Genomic DNA, 18,768 nt, shown 5'->3' with positions numbered 1-18,768 from the left:
CCCTGAATATAAATTATGTTTTGGGTTACAAGGTCTAGAAACAAAGGAGCTAATAAATAGATTTCTATTAATGTTTCTTGTAGCCTTTAGCTAGAGCTACAAGATTAACTTTTTTGGTAATATCAATAAATATATGAACGTGTTCCCTATCGATTCTATTGTATTGTAACACGCTAAAAGTGAGGATCTGGATCAGCATAAACTTATACATTATACTTATACTTATACCTTTATTTATTTCAAGATATTTTTCTATTACAAATTCATCCACTCGTTCTTCTATCAGTCAACCTCAACACTATCGAAAACAGAAAATATTCTATAAGCTACTTCATATATCCACCTTCAACCTCGGGAAGAATTAAAATAAAGACATATATTTCCTGGAGGAATTAGCGATTCTTCTGGTTTCTTGCTCCCGGGACTTAGCAAAGGGCAATCTAGCACTCTACAAGGGAATACTGCGCGCTGTAAGCTTGCAAGCTTTCTAACGAGCCTTTGCTACAGGTTCGTTTAAAGCCTTAAAGCTGATCTCATCAAGCGTGGCGCAGAGACGAATGAGAGATACGCTATAGGTTTCAGTCACACACACGCATATGCACATACAACATTTCTAATATTAATATATGTGCAATATAATTCCGAATGTTTCCTCATTATCAATTGTATTGGAGTTGCAAGGAAGAGAAAGAAATTCGATCAAATTAATTATCATCGATTGCGATAGACGCGTGATACTATCAGTCAGTGAGAAAAAGTATATCAAATAGAATATTCAATGCATAAGATAAAAAAATTAATATTTGTAAAAAATAATACCCAAAAATAATAAAACAATTTTTTAGTTTGTACAAAACTAAAAAAATAAAAAAAAGACAATATGTATGTTTCACTCAGAAATATGAGATAATTACACATTCGGACATTTTTAAGCAGTTAACTGGTACAGTTACCGAATTTAGATAAGTAACCTTTAACCCTTTGCACTCCTATGCCGAGTGTGACTCGACATCAGTTTTTATCTCAGGAGCTGCTTTGTCGTGTCCCACTAGACATTCTTTCAGTCCCACCTTTTTTTTGTAAAACGTGCAAAAGAAAACCAGGATTGCATCCTGGAAATTGTTTCAAGATATATCATACACTCAAAAATTACAAAATACAACAATATACAACAATAGTGTGAATAAAACTGCTATTTAAGTAAATTTCTTTCTTCCTTTATTTATTTAAATCGTCTTCTTTTTTAGTTAGAGTAAATTTAGAATAAAACACTTAAAAGCGTTACGAGCTGCTGCTAACGAAATTGAAATAAAATTCCGAGTTCAAAGGGTTGAAAATGCCGCAGTCGGTTACCCGCACTGATTAAAAATTGTCACAATGACGATTAAACTCTAGAAATACTATGGCTGTCTGATACAGCATTCTCTTCCTGAATTCAACGATTTAGGTACATGAACTTTTTTACCAGTTATCTTCTGTATCTTCCGTTATTTTATATTTTCAATATCCTTTCAATATATAACGTACAACACTCCGGGGATGGACACGAATCGATTGAGATCTGTAAGGTTGGAATCGGTTAAGCCGTTTTCAAATTACAGTAGCACAAACGCACCTATACACATACATACATTAAGGCCAAGCACAATACCTTGCTTCTAGCGTGGTTCGGTAAATATTAATATGAATATCTCATATACATGTTTATTGATGATACCTAATGTTTAAATCATACAATTAATTGCATGAAAAATTACTAAAACGATCGAAACATAAAATTGATGTTTTTACGATTGGCGCATATTATTATTATAACAAGCGTCAACGATATTCGCCATTGGTATAATTCCATGATTCGAAATGACGTGAAAATACTGTTTGTCGATAATGTTAAAAGTGGATGGATGGTCTGCGACAATGAATGGGATCGGGACAATGTTTTATTCAATACACTGCACTTCGTGTAAACAACTTTACTGCTGCCTCTTTAATTAAAGAAATTAAATTTGTATCAACCATTACTATTAATCATTTTCGAGGATTGGATAATAATCGAAAGAATTAAATTACATTTTTAAGACCGGGATTGGGATCAAGGTCGGATTATGGACAAGATATTCCTCATTAAATATAAAATGAAATAATCAGAAACATATTTCAAAATAGAAATAACACAATAATAATTTATAACCAATTAAATAATTTAATAATTAAATAACCAATTTTGTTGTATCAAGACCATTTTTTGTTCGCGTTAAAAAAACCCAAATTAATCGTGTTCGATTGCAATGAAAGCCTGTACAACAATATATTTCACAGGTTAAAATTTCGAACTATACACACGTTCGATGCTGTCATTTGTACTATTGCAAGTAGCTTTATTCGAGTCGTCGTTATGAAACTCGATCATTCGAATGTGCTTGAGGTTTCGAGATGATCGACTTGCATCGGCCAGCACAGACGAAGATGAAATTCAGCGTGAATAAGCGATCCAGCCGAGTGAATTATTGCCGGCGTTCCAAAAGCCTGGTTGCTCCTTTGTGGAAATAGATATTGATATCCCTTAATTGTTGCTCCACTATCATAATAGATTTCCTTTCAAGAAACCGTCGTGAAAGGAAACATCTGAACGTTTTCATGGTTCTAACCAATCTCTTTCTCGAATAATTATGTTTTACTTTCCTGAATAACCACTCGGTTCTCATCTGTTACTCGATTATCCTGTTTCAGTAATGCACCATTACGAGCTTTCAGAAAAGACGTCAGTCATTACAATTCCCCAGAGAATAAACTCAGTTTCATGTCAGATTATCCTTTCGCGATTTACACCATTTACATTGAAGAACGCCACGAAATGTTCCAGTTCGTAACAGATTGGTCGAACAATAACCCTTTGCACTCCTATGTCGAGTGTGACTCGACATCAGCTTTTATCTCAGAAGCTCCTTTGTCGAGTCCCACTCGACATTCTTTCAGTTCCACCTTTTTTTGTGAGACGTGCGAAAGAAAAGCAGGATTGAATCCTGGAAATTATTTCAAGATATATCATATGCTTAAAAATTACAAAATACAACAATAGTGTGAACAAAACTGCTATTTAAGTGAATTTCTTCCTTCCTTTATTTATTTAAACTGTCTTATTTTTTAGTTAAAGTAAATTTCAAATAAAACACTTAAAAGCGTTGCGAGCTGCTGCTAACGAAATTGAAATAAAATTCCGAGTGCAAAGGGTTAATCGTTGCGCCACGGGCTGTTATTTAGAAACAAAGCAGAAATTGATGTCTCATAGTTGTTTGTTCAGGGATTTTATCGTTACACCGGTTTACACATAGGAACCGACGGTTTTACCGAACCGATCTGGTGTCGCGGTTTTGCATTCAATTTTAGGCATTACACAAACCGCCTATCGTCATTAAATTCGTTCGTAGGCAGCCAGGTGAATTTTTATAACGGCGTCCGTAGCATATCCAAAAAGGAGAAAAAGATCGTACCCGTTCAAAAAGCATCCGTCTCGCGGTTACGTTTTCGTTTCAGGCAGCAAAAGAGTCGATTATATTCCATTTTTTTTTTTCATTGCACGAATTAACATTATTTCCCTGATCATTCAATGATCTAAAAATCTTCCGATATCTTTTTTGAAAACGTGTTTCTGAACGATAGCAATCGAATAAATAAAGACGCAGGATCGGCCAAAAAGTTTAGTATCATTTTTTCAACTGTATCTATGTAAATTGAATTTGGAATCTAAATTTTCCAATTTTACTATTAATTTGAAATTAATCTACTAAATATTAATATTAATATGCCTTGCTTCGGACAAATCTTTTACGAAAGTTTTTTAAGATAACAAAATTTTAAGCTGATCTTTTCTTAATCCTGTGGTTCGCTATAATAGTGACACAATTCAAAAATGTACATTTCCTAGAAAATTGTTATTAAAATATAAAATAAAATTATGAATTAATCAACCGCTTAGCAATGTAATAAATTCTGGAGTTCTTATTGGTTACTATTCCCCACTATCAAAATAAATTTTGTATTAAAGGTTTTCTTTATCATCTTCATTTTTTATCAAAAAGACCTTAGCATTCTAAATTAATATTCTTTTAAATTTCTATGAGTTTTAATGGAGCACGCAGTGATATGAAACATTCAGCCTGTAGCATACTTACAGTTTCATTGCGAATGAGGAACGGATAAATTAAATCGTTGCCTATTTCCGCTTTGCAATCCTTGTTCACCGACCGTATATCGTGTGTAATTAGTTCTCTAATGAATTTTCCAACTAAACAATATGAACAAGCGAAGAGATGGAGCGCTGAGGATACACGAAGGGTCGTGATTGCTTCATAGGCGCAGCAACAATGATAACTACGTACAGTTACATTGAATCTCACAAAGGCAATACGATACCACAAATGTTCATCGTGGAAATACGCAGTTCCATGCTCTGTGAATTATCGCCTCTCACGGATCTAATGTGAGGCCACGAAACCTAGGCAACGCAGTTACAGAAAACAAAGCATTATTAATTATTGAAACGAGCTTTGCTTTGATTCGTGCTACTGAGTATAAAATGAGCATCGATTGATTACATATTCTAGGTTTCAATTTTATATGCGTATTGATAGAATTAGTGGGTCTATTAATCAATGGTATACCGCAATACATCATTTTCCACGTAATATAAGTATATCACTAGTTAGATACCAAACGGAAACAAATGGAATAAACGAATAAACCAGAAACGTAAACATAGGGTAACGTAAGGAAACGTAAACATTAGGTCATCCGGAAAGCTTTTTGCGTTCGCCGCTCGGGGCCTTATATCGTTCTGCTTAAGTAAACAAACCACCAAATCACTCTACCGTCAATCGTGTGGCCATGAGTTATCCTCTGGTAAGGCAAGAAAACAGTTCTCCACGTTAGTAGAAAATGTATCGAGTGTTTTTTGCGTGATGAAAGATGGAAGACCAAAAGATACATTTTCGCCACGTTATGTTTCACTGCTTTAAAAAAGATAGTACGCTTAAAAACACTGCAAAGGAGATTTGTGACGTTTATGGCGATCGGTCTATAACTGTTCAAACAGTCCGGAATTGCTTTAGGAGCTTTAGAGCCGGAAATTTTAATCTGAAAGATGAAGATCGTAGCGGTCGTCCATCCACCACCGATACTGACCTTATCAAGGCCTACCTCGATGAAAACCCAAGGTCTAGTGTTCGTGAGATAGCAGATGTTTTAAACATCCCGCGAACAACGATTCATGAACATTTGACAAAGCTTGGGTACGTTAATCGCTACGAAGTGTGGGTCGCCCATCAACTGACGGAGAGCAATCTCCTGAATCGAATCTTGTCATGCGATTTGCTAATTCAACGCAACAAAAGAGAGCCATTTTTAAAAAAGTTAATTACTGGGGATGAAAGTCTTGGTCGAGTTGAGATAAGTGTCCTCCAACGGTAGCAAGACCTGGACTTCACCCGAAGAAGGTGCTGCTTTCAATTTGGTGGGACTGGAAGGGTATCCTCTACTACGAATTACTTTCGGAAGGGCAAACGATCAACAGTGAAAAATATTGCACCCAACTTGAAAAACTTGAGGAAGCCATTATCACAAAACGTCCTGAAGTGGTGAACAAACGTGGCGTAGTGTTCCACCACGATAACGCGAGGCCACATGTTTCTTTAGCGGTGCGAACGAAACTTCTAGAGTTTGATTGGGGTGTTTTACCACATCCTCCATACTCTCCAGACCTTGCTCCATTGGACTATTATTTGTTCCTTTCTTCGCAATAGAAAATTCAAATCAGTAAACGAAATGAAAAACGGGCTCGAAGAATATTTTAAAAGTAAGCCAAGAGAATTTTGGAAAAATGGCATTATGAGGCTCCTGGAGAGATGGCAAAAGGTGGTAGAAGGGAAAGGATCATACATTATTTTAAGAAAAGTACAGAGAAGGAAATATATTTTATACTCGCCTCCTATTTAAAAAACGAAAAGAACTTAATAAACCTAATAAAAAGGGAAAATGCAGAGTTTAATAAATTCTTTGATTTGTATCAATTCTTCATAATCATAACTGAAATACGAATGAACTACGACGTAAATAAAATAAATTTCATCTATTATTCTTATTTCTAAGCTGCATTTACATGTTATTATGCTACTAAATTATATAAACAGCCTTCCTTTTAAGTAAATTTTATTATCCTATAGGCGATAAAATAGTATAAGTAAACCATTAGTCAGACTCCGGGCAGTAAAACGCAACAGAATCGTCTCTCCTAATCGAATATCAGCGCAATTAAATTACGCAATAAAACAGCCATACTAAACCCAAATGAAACACCGAGTAAACGAAAGCAAGTTACTCAAACGGCGGGTAATACCTCGGCAAACAATTGCGAATAAATTTCTCAACTCAAGATGGTTCCTCGGCGGAATCCTCGTGCGAACTTCAGCAGAGATTCACGAAACGTTTCCACGAGGAAACACGGAGGAATAATTCTACAGAGGTAGGGTGAGACACATCCTGTCTACAGACGTTCTCGTATCGACAATACTAGGGGACGAGGGAAAGATTTAGGGCGACTGAGAGGAAGACGGTCGAGTATAGTGATTCGATTAACGTCGTGTAAACTTGATCTACTTTACGTACAGCTAACTCGTTCTTTGAGCCCGTGTCAGGATTGCAAGATTGCAACCCACGGCTACACGTACATCCTCCTTATAATATATTCACGAGCGTAGACCGGCGAACCACGCATTTTCATAACGGCACACGTACGCAACATCAGGCGGCTTGTGACACGCTTGAAACGATAGAGCGTGAGATAGTCGAGGCTGGATTAGCGACTAAACTGCCACCCACCTTGCTGGATCATTCCAGTCACGAACCTGACACCTGATGAAGTTCCGAAGTTTTATGACCTTAATAACTAGTTACAGGGCAAATTCAAGGACAACTTGTCGAAAGGGCAGATTCCAGTTACTTGTTAGACTCACTTGTTGAGCATTGATTTACCATTTCTTCCATTGGCTGGCACAATTGTTAGAAGCTAATCGAGTGGAACGATATAACATGAAAATATAATATCAAAATAATCATTGTTATTAGGTGAACACATGACGCTTTTATCAATTGATATATCACTAAATCATACGTTATAGAAAAAAAATGTTCAACTTGAAAATAGTATACAATGATAAATCTATAAAGATAAAGGTACTGGAAAGAAGATTTAAAGATTGATATAAAAAATGTGCATATTTCATATGTCACAACCCAATACTTAAAATAAGGATCTTTCCGAGGAAAAATAATATGGAGCATGCGTCTATCCTTAATAGATTTTCTTTCGCAATTGTTCATCTTAAAAGAATATCAATATTTTTGGTGTTTAAAAGCATAAAAAGATTTTTGGTATTTAAATGTTCATCTTTAAAAAATGAGAAGATTTTTGGCATTTAAATGTTCATCTTAAAAGATATTTGCCATTTAAAGAATGATACAACAAGCGATGTATAAGAGGAGAAAGATGTAGATAAATTCAGGAGCGATCTTATACAACTTAGAAACCAAAGACACGTTTAATGAGAATGTGCGAAAGAGCGTAACGTTAGGACAATAGATATGTTACGAAGCACGATGTGCAAGCACGATCCGTAACTTTCCAGTGGTAACGGGCGACTGGCCGTGCATGAGATAAGCGAAGCGTATCAGTAATTAAATGGTTTAAGATATGCGATCTTTTCGAAGTGGAATCGTTCCGTCACCCATGCGACACGTGCAACGCGCGAAACGAGGCCGCTGGTGTTTTACGATTCTAATCGAGGAACAACGTGGCGCCCAGTCGTCGATGGAAATTCTGCCAATGGAACGTCGCACAACCACCCAATATATTCGTTTGAAGTATAACTGCGGCTGAAACTTTCGTTATGCACACTCCTTCTATCGGTATACATAAACGTGTTTCAGAAATATTTTATCGCCATATATATCTCGCTTTACTTTTGTTTAATATATTTTTCATTCTTTCCTTTTTTTTTTTGCAATATTTAAACAAAAACAACCGGTTTGGCTAGGTAAAAAAGTTGAACCATAGACTTAATTAAGAATTTACTCGATCGATATCGCCAATTTCCACCGTGTACAATTCAAATCGAGCGCAACTAGATCTAACTCGTTTTATTCGCCTATGTTTATTTTCTTCCATTTTTGTCCAAACATACGCACATCTTAGTCAAGGATCGTATTCACCAATATAAATCCGAATTTTTTCCATCCACACTTATTTTATTCCATCCGCGTCGTAACGAGAACTCTGGTTCTACGCATCACATTTCTTCCACGTTCGATTCTCTACAAGTAATAAACTGATTAATAACTAATTACAATTTTTCTAGGATAACAAGAGTTTACGTTGAGTATCGTTGAACAAGATTCATTATTTTTTCGCGTTTTCGTCACAGTTTTTTGGATCAACGATACGACGATACGAGTACCATGAACGAAGAAGATAGAAGAAAGTTCAACGTTCCTTACGAACGTCCAATATCAAATCGAAGCAAACACATCGTCGTATTGAATTACAGCGGAGTATTCACGAAATATTGGCGGTTATACTGCAAGCACACAACTTTAGTGGGTCTGAAGTATTTTTTGAAAGATGAAGTAACCTGGTTGGAGAAGTAAGTGAAATTCATGGAATATGGATATTCCCAGTGTTTCAGGTAATCGCGTATAATCGCATTACGAAATTATTCCGTTTCATATGTACGGCAAAATACGTTGCGTTTTGAGTAAGCAAACGATTATCTGTTCGACTAATTTCATCGTTCGCCGAAATGCTTCCTGTTAAATAAACGATATTATCTTCATTCTATATTCAGTATATTCTTCGATGCACCAAGCACAATTTCCTAGGATACTTGATCGCTTCGTTGCTCTAAATAGCGTATCCAGTGTATCGCGTAACAGGGCAATGTAATCATAAAGAAAAAATGCAGATGCCTTTTTACTTACAAGATTACGATATTGAACCTGGTTGGTTAGTTTTACCATTGTAGTGAATTTATCGTGAAGCACAAGGACCTTAGTAAAATTTAATCCACATACGTTCATTAGAATACAGATGTTTATAAAGATTAATAGTTCTATAAGTTTTATTAACATAAAGTAGAGAAGTCGAAACTAAGAAGAGAGATTTTTGTTTTAGTTACAGTAAATATTAGTATTACATTTCGATGTATTTTTATATACTATACAGTGGCGAACAAAAGAATATCTAAAAATGGTATATGGATATATGCAAATTTGTATTTATGCGTCAAATGCTGGAAAGAATACTATACTTTGAATATTTTCATGAAGAAAATTTCGCGAATATTTGTGTTAAGGAAAAATGTTTTCCTTTGGCAACATTCAAGGCATATAGCCATAAATCCCATAAAATCTTGGGTACAGGAAGATCTTGTAGTTCGATGTGTTATTTTAAAAGATTTTACGAGGGATTAAAGTCGGGAAAGCTGAGACTAAAAAAATGAACGAAGGAATAAGGAAGATAACAATGAAATTTTAGTGTTCCACTAGGGAAAATGATACGCCATGGAGGGTGAATAATTAAAGATAAAGTTACGTATAGTGCGCGACTTTTATAAAACGAATTCGGTAATAAACGAGATTCTCATTTTCTATGAAAAAAGCAGTGAACCGTCGTTTTACGAGCGCTTGAAGTGTTATTTTTTATAGGAGTTCACGTAACATCAAGGGTGTTTAATGGCAATCAAGCGCGTATCATGTTCATTAAAAAAGCGAACTCGAGAGTCTTTTCATTCGTCAGTTAGCTATTACCTTTCCTATAATGAGACTTTATATTTTATGGAAAATTTGATTTAAAAAGTAAAAATCTGTGTAACCAATACATTGTACGAGAGAAGAACGACTATATAAATATTTAAATATTTGGAATATTTTTAGGTTCCTATGGCTTCTCGTATACATAATCTCCATAATTTGCGGCTTTCTCCAGATGGTCAATATTTATCAGGCGTACAAAGATATCCCAGTAACAGCCACGTTAGAATCGGAGTATTTTCCAACTAATGAAATAAAATTCCCCGGTAAGTTAAAATACATATAATGAAAATTCGAAGCAGAAAATCGATAAGCTATGCGCAAACGAGCTACTACATCGTTACAAAAAAAAAGGACAGAGAAAACAAGAAAATCATCGTCCAATTTCATTCTTTTACTACCTGAACGTCTGAGTTCGATTAAAAACCGGAGCCCTCAGCGATCTCGTTTTAATTAAGCGATTTGAACGGATAGCGTGGGAGCAGCCTTTAAATTTTATGGACGAAATCACGACACGAAAACCTAACCTTTTCACCAGCTCTGATTACTGTCTTTCTAGCCGTCTCTGTTTGCACCATTAACAGAATAAGTCTTCAATCCGCCACGAAACTCGCGACTGAAATGTGAGGATCTGTTGAGTATTAAATAAGCACCGGTGTTCTCGCAAGGAGTGAATGTGAGCAAGCATCGTGGCTTTTAATGCGTAGCAACCACGGGGTTTAATAGAAAGAGGGTGGAGCAGAATGAGAAAGGGGGTTGGTAGGGGGATAAGTTGGTGGAGGGTTATAGCACGTCGTTTCGCCGCACTGCAGAAAATTGCACCGGCACGGATAATTTCAATAACTGCACTCGAAAAGCGTGACCTCGTTGAAGAACCGTGAAGCACCGGCAGTCAGCCGCCGCCACCTAATCACTGTGATAATCACCGTGAACGTGTTCATTGTCGGGCTACGCCGGCTAGCGGCTCTAACATAGTTATCGATTCGCGCCAGCCGATTTAATGAACGCTAATTTGCGTCCGATTAACTTTCGCCAATTTAATCAAGTATTAATATGCACCAAATCCAATCCACCCCGGGAGGAATAGTTTGCTAAGTTTTACGGGCAACCAAAGGATACTAATGGCGCAAATAGTTCGAATCATTCGCTTGAGAATGAATTATGCTGCTCGATTATCGTTCTCGTTGATATGCTTGCGTTTTGTGTTCAATCGCCAATAAATGTTACATTTTAACCAAAATTTTATCAATTGAAAGGATTTTAATTTGCATTCGTTGGAGTGTCAGGTATGAAGCGAAAATCAGTAATTTGACCGTGAATGAAATTCTTCACGAAATACGGAAGGTCGGTGATTTGTACGATTCGCCATTTACCACTGCTGGTGATTACACTCAGATTATTCAGCTGATGTCCAAGTTTTACGGGAATAATTACGATATCACCGACATAATGGAACGCGTGAGTAGCAGTAATTATACATACATATATGTATGTTCTGTGGTAATACGTAATTCATTTATTGGATCATAAAAAATCTAGTTTTATAAAGTTAATAAAGCAAAGGAAATTTCAGCTAACACCACAGTGTTCGTCTATGTTACTCAACTGTTATTTTCGCAATCAGAGAATGAATTGCTCTGATATATTCAGTGTCGGAAAAACGAAAAATGGATTCTGTTGCATTTTTAATTACATTGCCGAGAGTTTTGGTGATGCTCCTAAGTAAGTCTTCCATAACTTTTTTTTCCAGTATTATAATATTGATAATCCTTCGACATTCTTTAATTCTATTTGTAATAGGTATTTTAAGCAGGAGGAATTTAAATTGTATTATGTCGGAGACATAGGTATACAGAACGGTTTAACTGTGACGATGGATCCCTTATTGGATGATTATTTTTACACGATACTACCCACTATTGGTTGGAAGGTAATTATTTATCGTCTTTTTATTTTATATTACTCTTATATTTCTACTTCTATTTATCATATTTATCACATTTCCTGTTTTTGCAATTACTAAAGACATGCAAATGTTTAGTAGATGAGACAGAAAGATAATTTCACATACCGGAACGTACATATCAGAAATCAACTCTAGTGTTAATTATAAATATTATTAACTTCAAATAATTATTTAAGTATTTAACATGAAAATCTTGCCATTTCGCATTCCTAATTGGTTTTTGTTCGTTCGAACATGGTCGTCAACGATTATATTGTGGTACGAATGCCTGTTGACAAAAACTGGGCGAAAGTCATTAGCAACACAACGCAACGTTTCGTTTCGTGTTTGAAAAAGCTTGGTCCAGCATTGCGACCATTCACACTGTCCAATGCACGTTTCCTGCGTTGTGTACCATTTAATGACACTTCTAAATACTGGTTTCATGCTCTAAATGTTACTTTAAGCAAAATTTAGTTTATTTAAATTTATAACGATTTAAGATTTATTCGTGGGGGAAAGCACGAGTAATTACAAATTATGAAATGTAAAATGGTTTACTGTGTCGTCATGTGGAAACGTGATAGATTGGTCGGAATATTTGCAGAAGAAACTAGAGAGGGGCAAATTCTTTTAAACGAAATCTATTCAAACGGATTTATTGCACCTGATGGAAATACAGAACGCGGAACTTTTGCGCGAAGGAACTCAACGAGCGTATGATGGTTATTCGTGTGATCGCATTGCTTCTCTTTTAGAGTAAGCGAACCATATTTCGGATATTTAGATGTACGCAAAAAATCCTTGTGCGTATTTCAAAAGTGTTATTCGTTTTAATCTTTTACTATGAACTCTCGAATTTCTCTTTTATATAAAATAACAATAAAAGAACTTGTTTCTATTTTTTCTGCACTGGGACGATACCTTCAAAGCGAGTACAATATATTTTACGTTTCATTTTTAAGCAATTTTCAATATTTGAGAGCACCAGGTTTTACAAAACTAGAATCGATAAATTTGTCTACAATCGTAGAAAGGAATAAATCGATTCTTTGAAGTGAACCTTGTTTTAATTAAAAATTGTCATTTTAAATCAATTTAGCCATTCGTAAAGGACCTTTAATATGCAATAACCTAATAACCAATAGAACTAGCATCGATCAAAGAATGAAACTTGTACTAAAGAAATCAAAATGCAAAAATATAAGAATAAATAAGCTTTTTCCTATATACATACATTGCAAAAAATCACAATCGCCCATGACATTTTGTTTCGGACAAAATCGAAAAACGTCGTAAATTTACGAAATTTCTGTGAAAAATTATAAATTGGTCGTTTTCGATAATTCTAACATTAAAGAAGTTTCCACCTGTCTCTAATTGATTGTCATAACAAAACTGCAAATATTTACACAAATTCATATTTTTATAAATTTTTTTATTCATTTTTTGTCATTAGATGATAATGATAAAATCCGCGATCAATAGAATGTTACAATGTCGAAGACGAAAGAATTGAATGAGCATTAGTTAGGGTTTCTAAAGATTTATGGCCAATCTGCGGATGTCTGTGTATTTATAAAAAATGTCAAGGTTCAAGAAAGTATATAATACACATAAATATATAATAAAAATATAAAAAAATATATACTATTTGTTACGACCGTTCGCGGAGAGACGCGGCCGCTAGGAGAACGCGTCAGCGAGAGTTGTAAGTTCCCGCTACGATCATGTTAATCGACGCCGCGAAATAGTCGTTCCCCTGTTTCGTTTAGAAACCACAGAGGTGGTTTAATGAATGTAACACTGTATTAACAGGTTAACATAGAACAATATATTTTACAATAATATGATGACGATGTTACAGAAATTTGACTCGACTTTGCGATATCTCTAGATAAATTCGTCTGATATGTTCGGTGTGTCACGTTTGACTCGTCAGAAGGAACTGCCCGCCCTTCGATTATTTTCGTCTTTTCTGGAAGGCGACCCCCACTACGTTCGCATCACGCCACATTCTTTTACGCGAGGTAAAATAACGGCCACGAGTCGACGTTTCTGGAGGTCGCCCTGCTTAATGAACCATGCGCTTGCCACTACAATGTTTGTTTGCCGGGCAGCCGCGACGATCCGTCTGCGACGTTGTAGGACCGCGAGCGACGGTTAGAAAACACAGCCTGTGGCAAGCCTCGTGGCGTAACACTATTCTAAGTATATTATAACCCTTGATAAAGGAAACGGATCTCTAATTAAGTTCCGGTTATGTTAATAAAAGTATGAATTTGTATAAATGTTTGCAGTTTTGTTATGACAATCAATTAGAGACAGGTGAGCTATCCATGAAACTTCTTTAACGTTAGAATTATCGAAAACGACCAATACATAATTTTTCATAGAAATTTCATTTAGTTGCCAACCGAATAGTACAATACCGATATGCATATTTATCAGGTGATGATATTCGACCCTTACGATTACCCTGACTCGGGTAGTGGCAGCGTTTCGGACATTCTGCTTGGCCCGTTAACCGAGAAGTACGTACGTTTGAAGGCGGTTGGGTTGTACAGTACCGACAATATTCGCCCATATTCGATGCAGAAACGAGGCTGCATCTTTCCCGACGAATACGTTTCGGACCACACGACTTATACCTATAATGACTGCATAGTCGCCTGCAAGATGGAGCACGTATGGAACCATTGCAAATGTAGAGTGTTTTTCTATCCATATCACGAAGGTGAAAACTACTTTATTTCCGGTAGAACTCGTTCACTTTTCTCAGGATCGTTTGTTTGAAATTCTCAATTAAAGTAATATTATTTTAAGACGAAGCGTTTGTTTCTATGAAAAAGAAGGAAAATATAGTCTGTTTTAAATTGAAATTTAAAAGAAGTTTAAGAGTTATTATAGTGCTTTGTAGAATTCGAATTTGAAGTAATGTCCAGATGATGGAGATTTGTGTTTTTGGAAGAAAGCAATGTACATGTTCATGCGTTCATTCTAAATATCAAATCTGAGTCAATATGTAATTTTACTGCACGTTCCTTGTAGCTACCGTATGATACTTTAATTAAGTAAGAGAGGCAAATGAATCTTTAAGAATCCAAACACTCCCCTATTCCATTATTTATTAATTTCAGATTATATCTTAACAATAAATATTCACTAATAAGAAATTTTTTAAATTTGATTAGTATTCATTTGCAGTTGAGCAATGGCAGAACCTCAAAGATTAGAAATTAGAATTTTTAACAATATAACAACACAATGTGAAATACAATATAAAGATAGCTATTATATAAATTTATTTATTTTTATTACAAATATTAGCGCATGAATTAGATAATGGAAACTCGATTAGTAATGAACGTATTGCATCATTTGATTCTATCTTACCTTTAGCATTTAAGAAAGTATAAAATATTTCTGTAATATTCTAATGTCGACCAAAACTTTCGCTTCATCAATCGTTTTCAGATTTCAACAGAACTTGCAATATGGAGAATATACATTGTTTATTGCAATATTACGGTGAGAAATTATCTTACATTTACAATCAACCAAATTCAACAAGAAATTTATATATGATATTTTTTATCGATTAATTAATTAACAGATGTAGCGTTTAACATCGTACCTTATAAAGACAATACTTTAAGTAGCTCGCTCGATGATCAGAATGCAACAATGTATTGCAAAAATTGTTACCCTGAATGTGACGATATGAGATATTATGTGCAAAGTACTATATCTAACATAGAGCCTGGATACTTCGACACGGAATTATTGTAAGAGAATATTAAAATATTATCGCATTTCTGTTAAATGCACATATTATTACTAACTTCTTTTTAAATACTTCCTAGTCCGGACATGAACGTAACGAATCATAGTGTTCTGCACGTATATTTTCCAAACTCAGGAACCGAGTTTTTGAAACAAGACGTGACTACCCGTTGGTACGAGTATTTGGGTAAGTATTTATACATTTTATCTTCTCCATATTTCAACTAAAACGTACAATGAATATATTTCTGGTAACTATTGCATGTCATGCTGTCACTGTTTCAAGATCTATTATCGTAATTTTAAAAGATATAGGTTATAGAATATTCCTACTACAACTTTTTTCGTCCTTAACAGTCATCATGGATGAAATTATTTGCGACCATTGTAAACAATAACCTTTTTACTTCTCATCTATCGACTAACTACTAACTAACTTTATCGATTATCCTAAGAATTACAGAGAATAAATGTGCTGTGATGAAATTTCAATTATTTATTTAAAGTGATTTTCTTTGATGAAAGTTTTTAGATGTTATACTATAACAGCGTATGAAGTATTTTCACTTACTTGTTTGTCTATTTCCAGTTATTCAGTCTGACAACACTGTTCTTTTTACCTCTTTGACCAGTATACATTCCACAGCGATAAACGAAATAAACATAATTTATACACATTTCAGAGCACATTTTTCTGATATCAGCACACATATAATTGTAAAAAATAAACTGAAAAACATAATACGTTCACTCGCGACGCATTGCAACGTTTTATCGCGCTATTTAGAAATGTCAATAATACGTAACGGTCGGAGAGAATCACTACGTCAGTCAAACATCTTTAATAAATGTTAAAATATTTCATAGATATATTTAATATATATATTATAATAATATATATTATAATTAGCGAGCGTAATAAAACAAATGCATAATAAATGAATTGTCTCGAATCCGATTTAATAATCTATTAGCGTTTCGACTATCTAATCCTAATGAATAGTAACAGACAGAGTGTCTAGATGGCTACATAGCACTCGGGCCATTTGTTTTCATTAAGCTGTCGAATATACATACCTGAGGCTATCGCATGCCTCAGCTTCAGAGTCTGGAGTTCTTCTTGTGTCTGTCTAAATCTGAATATGTACTTAAATATATTCCACAAAATTTGGAAATATTTGTATTTGTATCTATTTTTGATATATCTATATCTGTACATACATACATCGAATTTATAAAATTGAAATATTTGAGTTTAGAAAATTTCGAAATTATGTCGAATGTACTACTTTAATATTTTATAACTTGCAAACCTGCAATTGTTAAAAAATATTTATTTTATAGGTGAAGTTGGAGGACTCTATGGACTTTACGTTGGCATCAGCATCATTAGTTTCGTAGAATTGATTTATTTTATCATATTATGGCTCAGTGAAGCGTTTAAATCTCTCGAGGTAGTAGAAGAAGAAATTCCTCATGAAAATGCTATACATCCTATTTATTGGAATGAATTCTTTCCACATCCAAGGGCTGTCATGAATAATTAATGAAAATAGTATTTGCTTCTAATATACATTCGATGTGTTTCTATGTATCTGCGCTGTGTTTGCTCGTTTTGCCATTCAATAAATGTGCTTGCTTCTTAAAAATTTCCTATTTATATACTGGAATCCTATCAATAAATAAATTTGTGATATAATTACAAGAAGCAGAACTACTTTTACCGAAATATTAACAATTCCTGTTCTATTGACCAAACTATCAGTGTTAGAGATTACGAACAGCAGCGAGTTTCTAACATTTGAAAAATCTTACTTTCACAAGAACAACTCGTTGAATTCGAGAGTTGTCGGGTATCCAACAGGGAAACGAATCGCTTTAAACCTGCAGAAAAATATAGCTTCAAAGAGTTTTTGTAAATTTCCTATTCGCCAGAAGAAGAGTAGAGTGCAGCAGGGGAGTGAGATATTATGATCTAAGAAGATCGAGGTGTTATGATCGAGTCATCGAGTGTTATTAACGAGACATGTACTACATCACGTCTTCTGGTGGCGGTGGTAGGTCAAAAAAATCGGTTTGACGTCGTTAGTGAGTTCACGAAGAAAAATGTCGTCATCAAGAATCCAGTACTGTAATAATGTTTGGGCACAGCTGTAGAATATCGAGCGACCAAGTGTTCTGTGGAATCCGATTAGCAATGAAAAAACCAATTAATAAGGTTAAAAATCCGATCGTGATCTTATATCTTGCATTTTGTTCTATTTATGATTACGAGCAGTCGATAATTCAGTTTATATCCAAAGAAAGATTAGTGAAGACTACATAAGATATGATATGATCATTTTTGTTCATTTGTGTTACGCCCCGAGGGTCACAATAGACCGTGTTCCTAATCGTCTCCCTTGGTACTACAGTGTCGCAGACAGATCGTCTTACATGATCGGCGAAATATACACAATGTAGGGATAAGCGCATAGTTGTCGTCAAGCAGCGAGTTCTCGAAACATCGATTCGCCTTCGGTTCGTTATTTTACCTACACAAACAAGGTGGCATACGTGATCATAGGCGCGAACGGTCGCGAGGCCCGAGCGTGGTGGGGGTCATCTCCAAGAGAAGACAAAGGACAAAATCGAAGGGCAGTGTCATACGAGGAGTCAAACCGAATGCATCGAGAGGTTCAGAGAAATAAAATCAAGGTCGTTTAGTCAAACTAATACGTCGAGAAATACTATAAAGTCGAGTCGAATTCTAATAATAAACTAGTTGTATCATCGTTAAATCATTTGTAAAGTGTTAAGTATAATTTTAAATATTGTTAAAAATAGAAGTTTATATTAACCCTGTTAATTCAGTGTTACAATCATTTGAACTACCTCTGTTATCCTAACCGAAACAGGGGAACGACTGATTTGCGGTGTCGATTATCAAAATCGTAGCGAGAATTTACGCCTCTCGCTGACGCGTTTCCTCGCGATCGCGTCTCTCCGCAAACGGTCGTAACAATTTGTTTCATTCTTTTATTATTTAATGGCTAAAAAGAAGTTTTTTCTCAATATAACATTGTTGAAGGAATGAGTAACATTTGTACAATCGTGGAATAGGTCGACAGCATAAAGAAGTATCATATTTTTCATCTGCAGCCTTCAAATAAAATCTTCCTCAATTTTTCTTTTATTTT

At 35.0% G+C, this 18,768-nt stretch overlaps 1 protein-coding gene across 1 annotated transcript; it reads left to right on the top strand.

The window, feature by feature from the left end:
* Window positions 1-4,364: 4,364 nt before the first annotated feature.
* Window positions 4,365-17,183, top strand: LOC126869540 (sodium channel protein Nach-like). The gene is made up of 12 exons (XM_050626192.1): window positions 4,365-4,480; window positions 5,109-5,288; window positions 8,475-8,693; window positions 9,982-10,124; window positions 11,057-11,316; window positions 11,432-11,580; window positions 11,659-11,788; window positions 14,255-14,589; window positions 15,281-15,334; window positions 15,415-15,591; window positions 15,670-15,776; window positions 16,934-17,183. The coding sequence occupies exons 1-12, from the start codon at window positions 4,365-4,367 to the stop codon at window positions 17,134-17,136; spliced, it is 2,073 nt and encodes a 690-aa protein (XP_050482149.1). The 3' UTR covers window positions 17,137-17,183.
* The last annotated feature ends 1,585 nt before the right edge of the window (window positions 17,184-18,768 follow it).

Source organism: Bombus huntii, chromosome 9 (genome assembly GCF_024542735.1).
Source record: "Bombus huntii isolate Logan2020A chromosome 9, iyBomHunt1.1, whole genome shotgun sequence".
Classification (NCBI taxonomy): Eukaryota; Metazoa; Arthropoda; class Insecta; order Hymenoptera; family Apidae; genus Bombus; species Bombus huntii.
Note: the sequence above shows the minus strand (reverse complement) of the source record. Positions and strands in the feature narration are given on the sequence as shown.

Excerpts from the sequence above, each read along its gene's own strand:
- LOC126869540 (XM_050626192.1), top strand. The coding sequence starts at position 4,365 with ATGATAACTACGTACAGTTACATTGAATCTCACAAAGGCAATACGATA. Across the intron at positions 5,289-8,474 it reads GAACATTTGACAAAGCTTGG|TTTTTTGGATCAACGATACG; the intron begins GTACGTTAATCG and ends TTTTCGTCACAG. Across the intron at positions 10,125-11,056 it reads TAATGAAATAAAATTCCCCG|TTTTGTGTTCAATCGCCAAT; the intron begins GTAAGTTAAAAT and ends GATATGCTTGCG.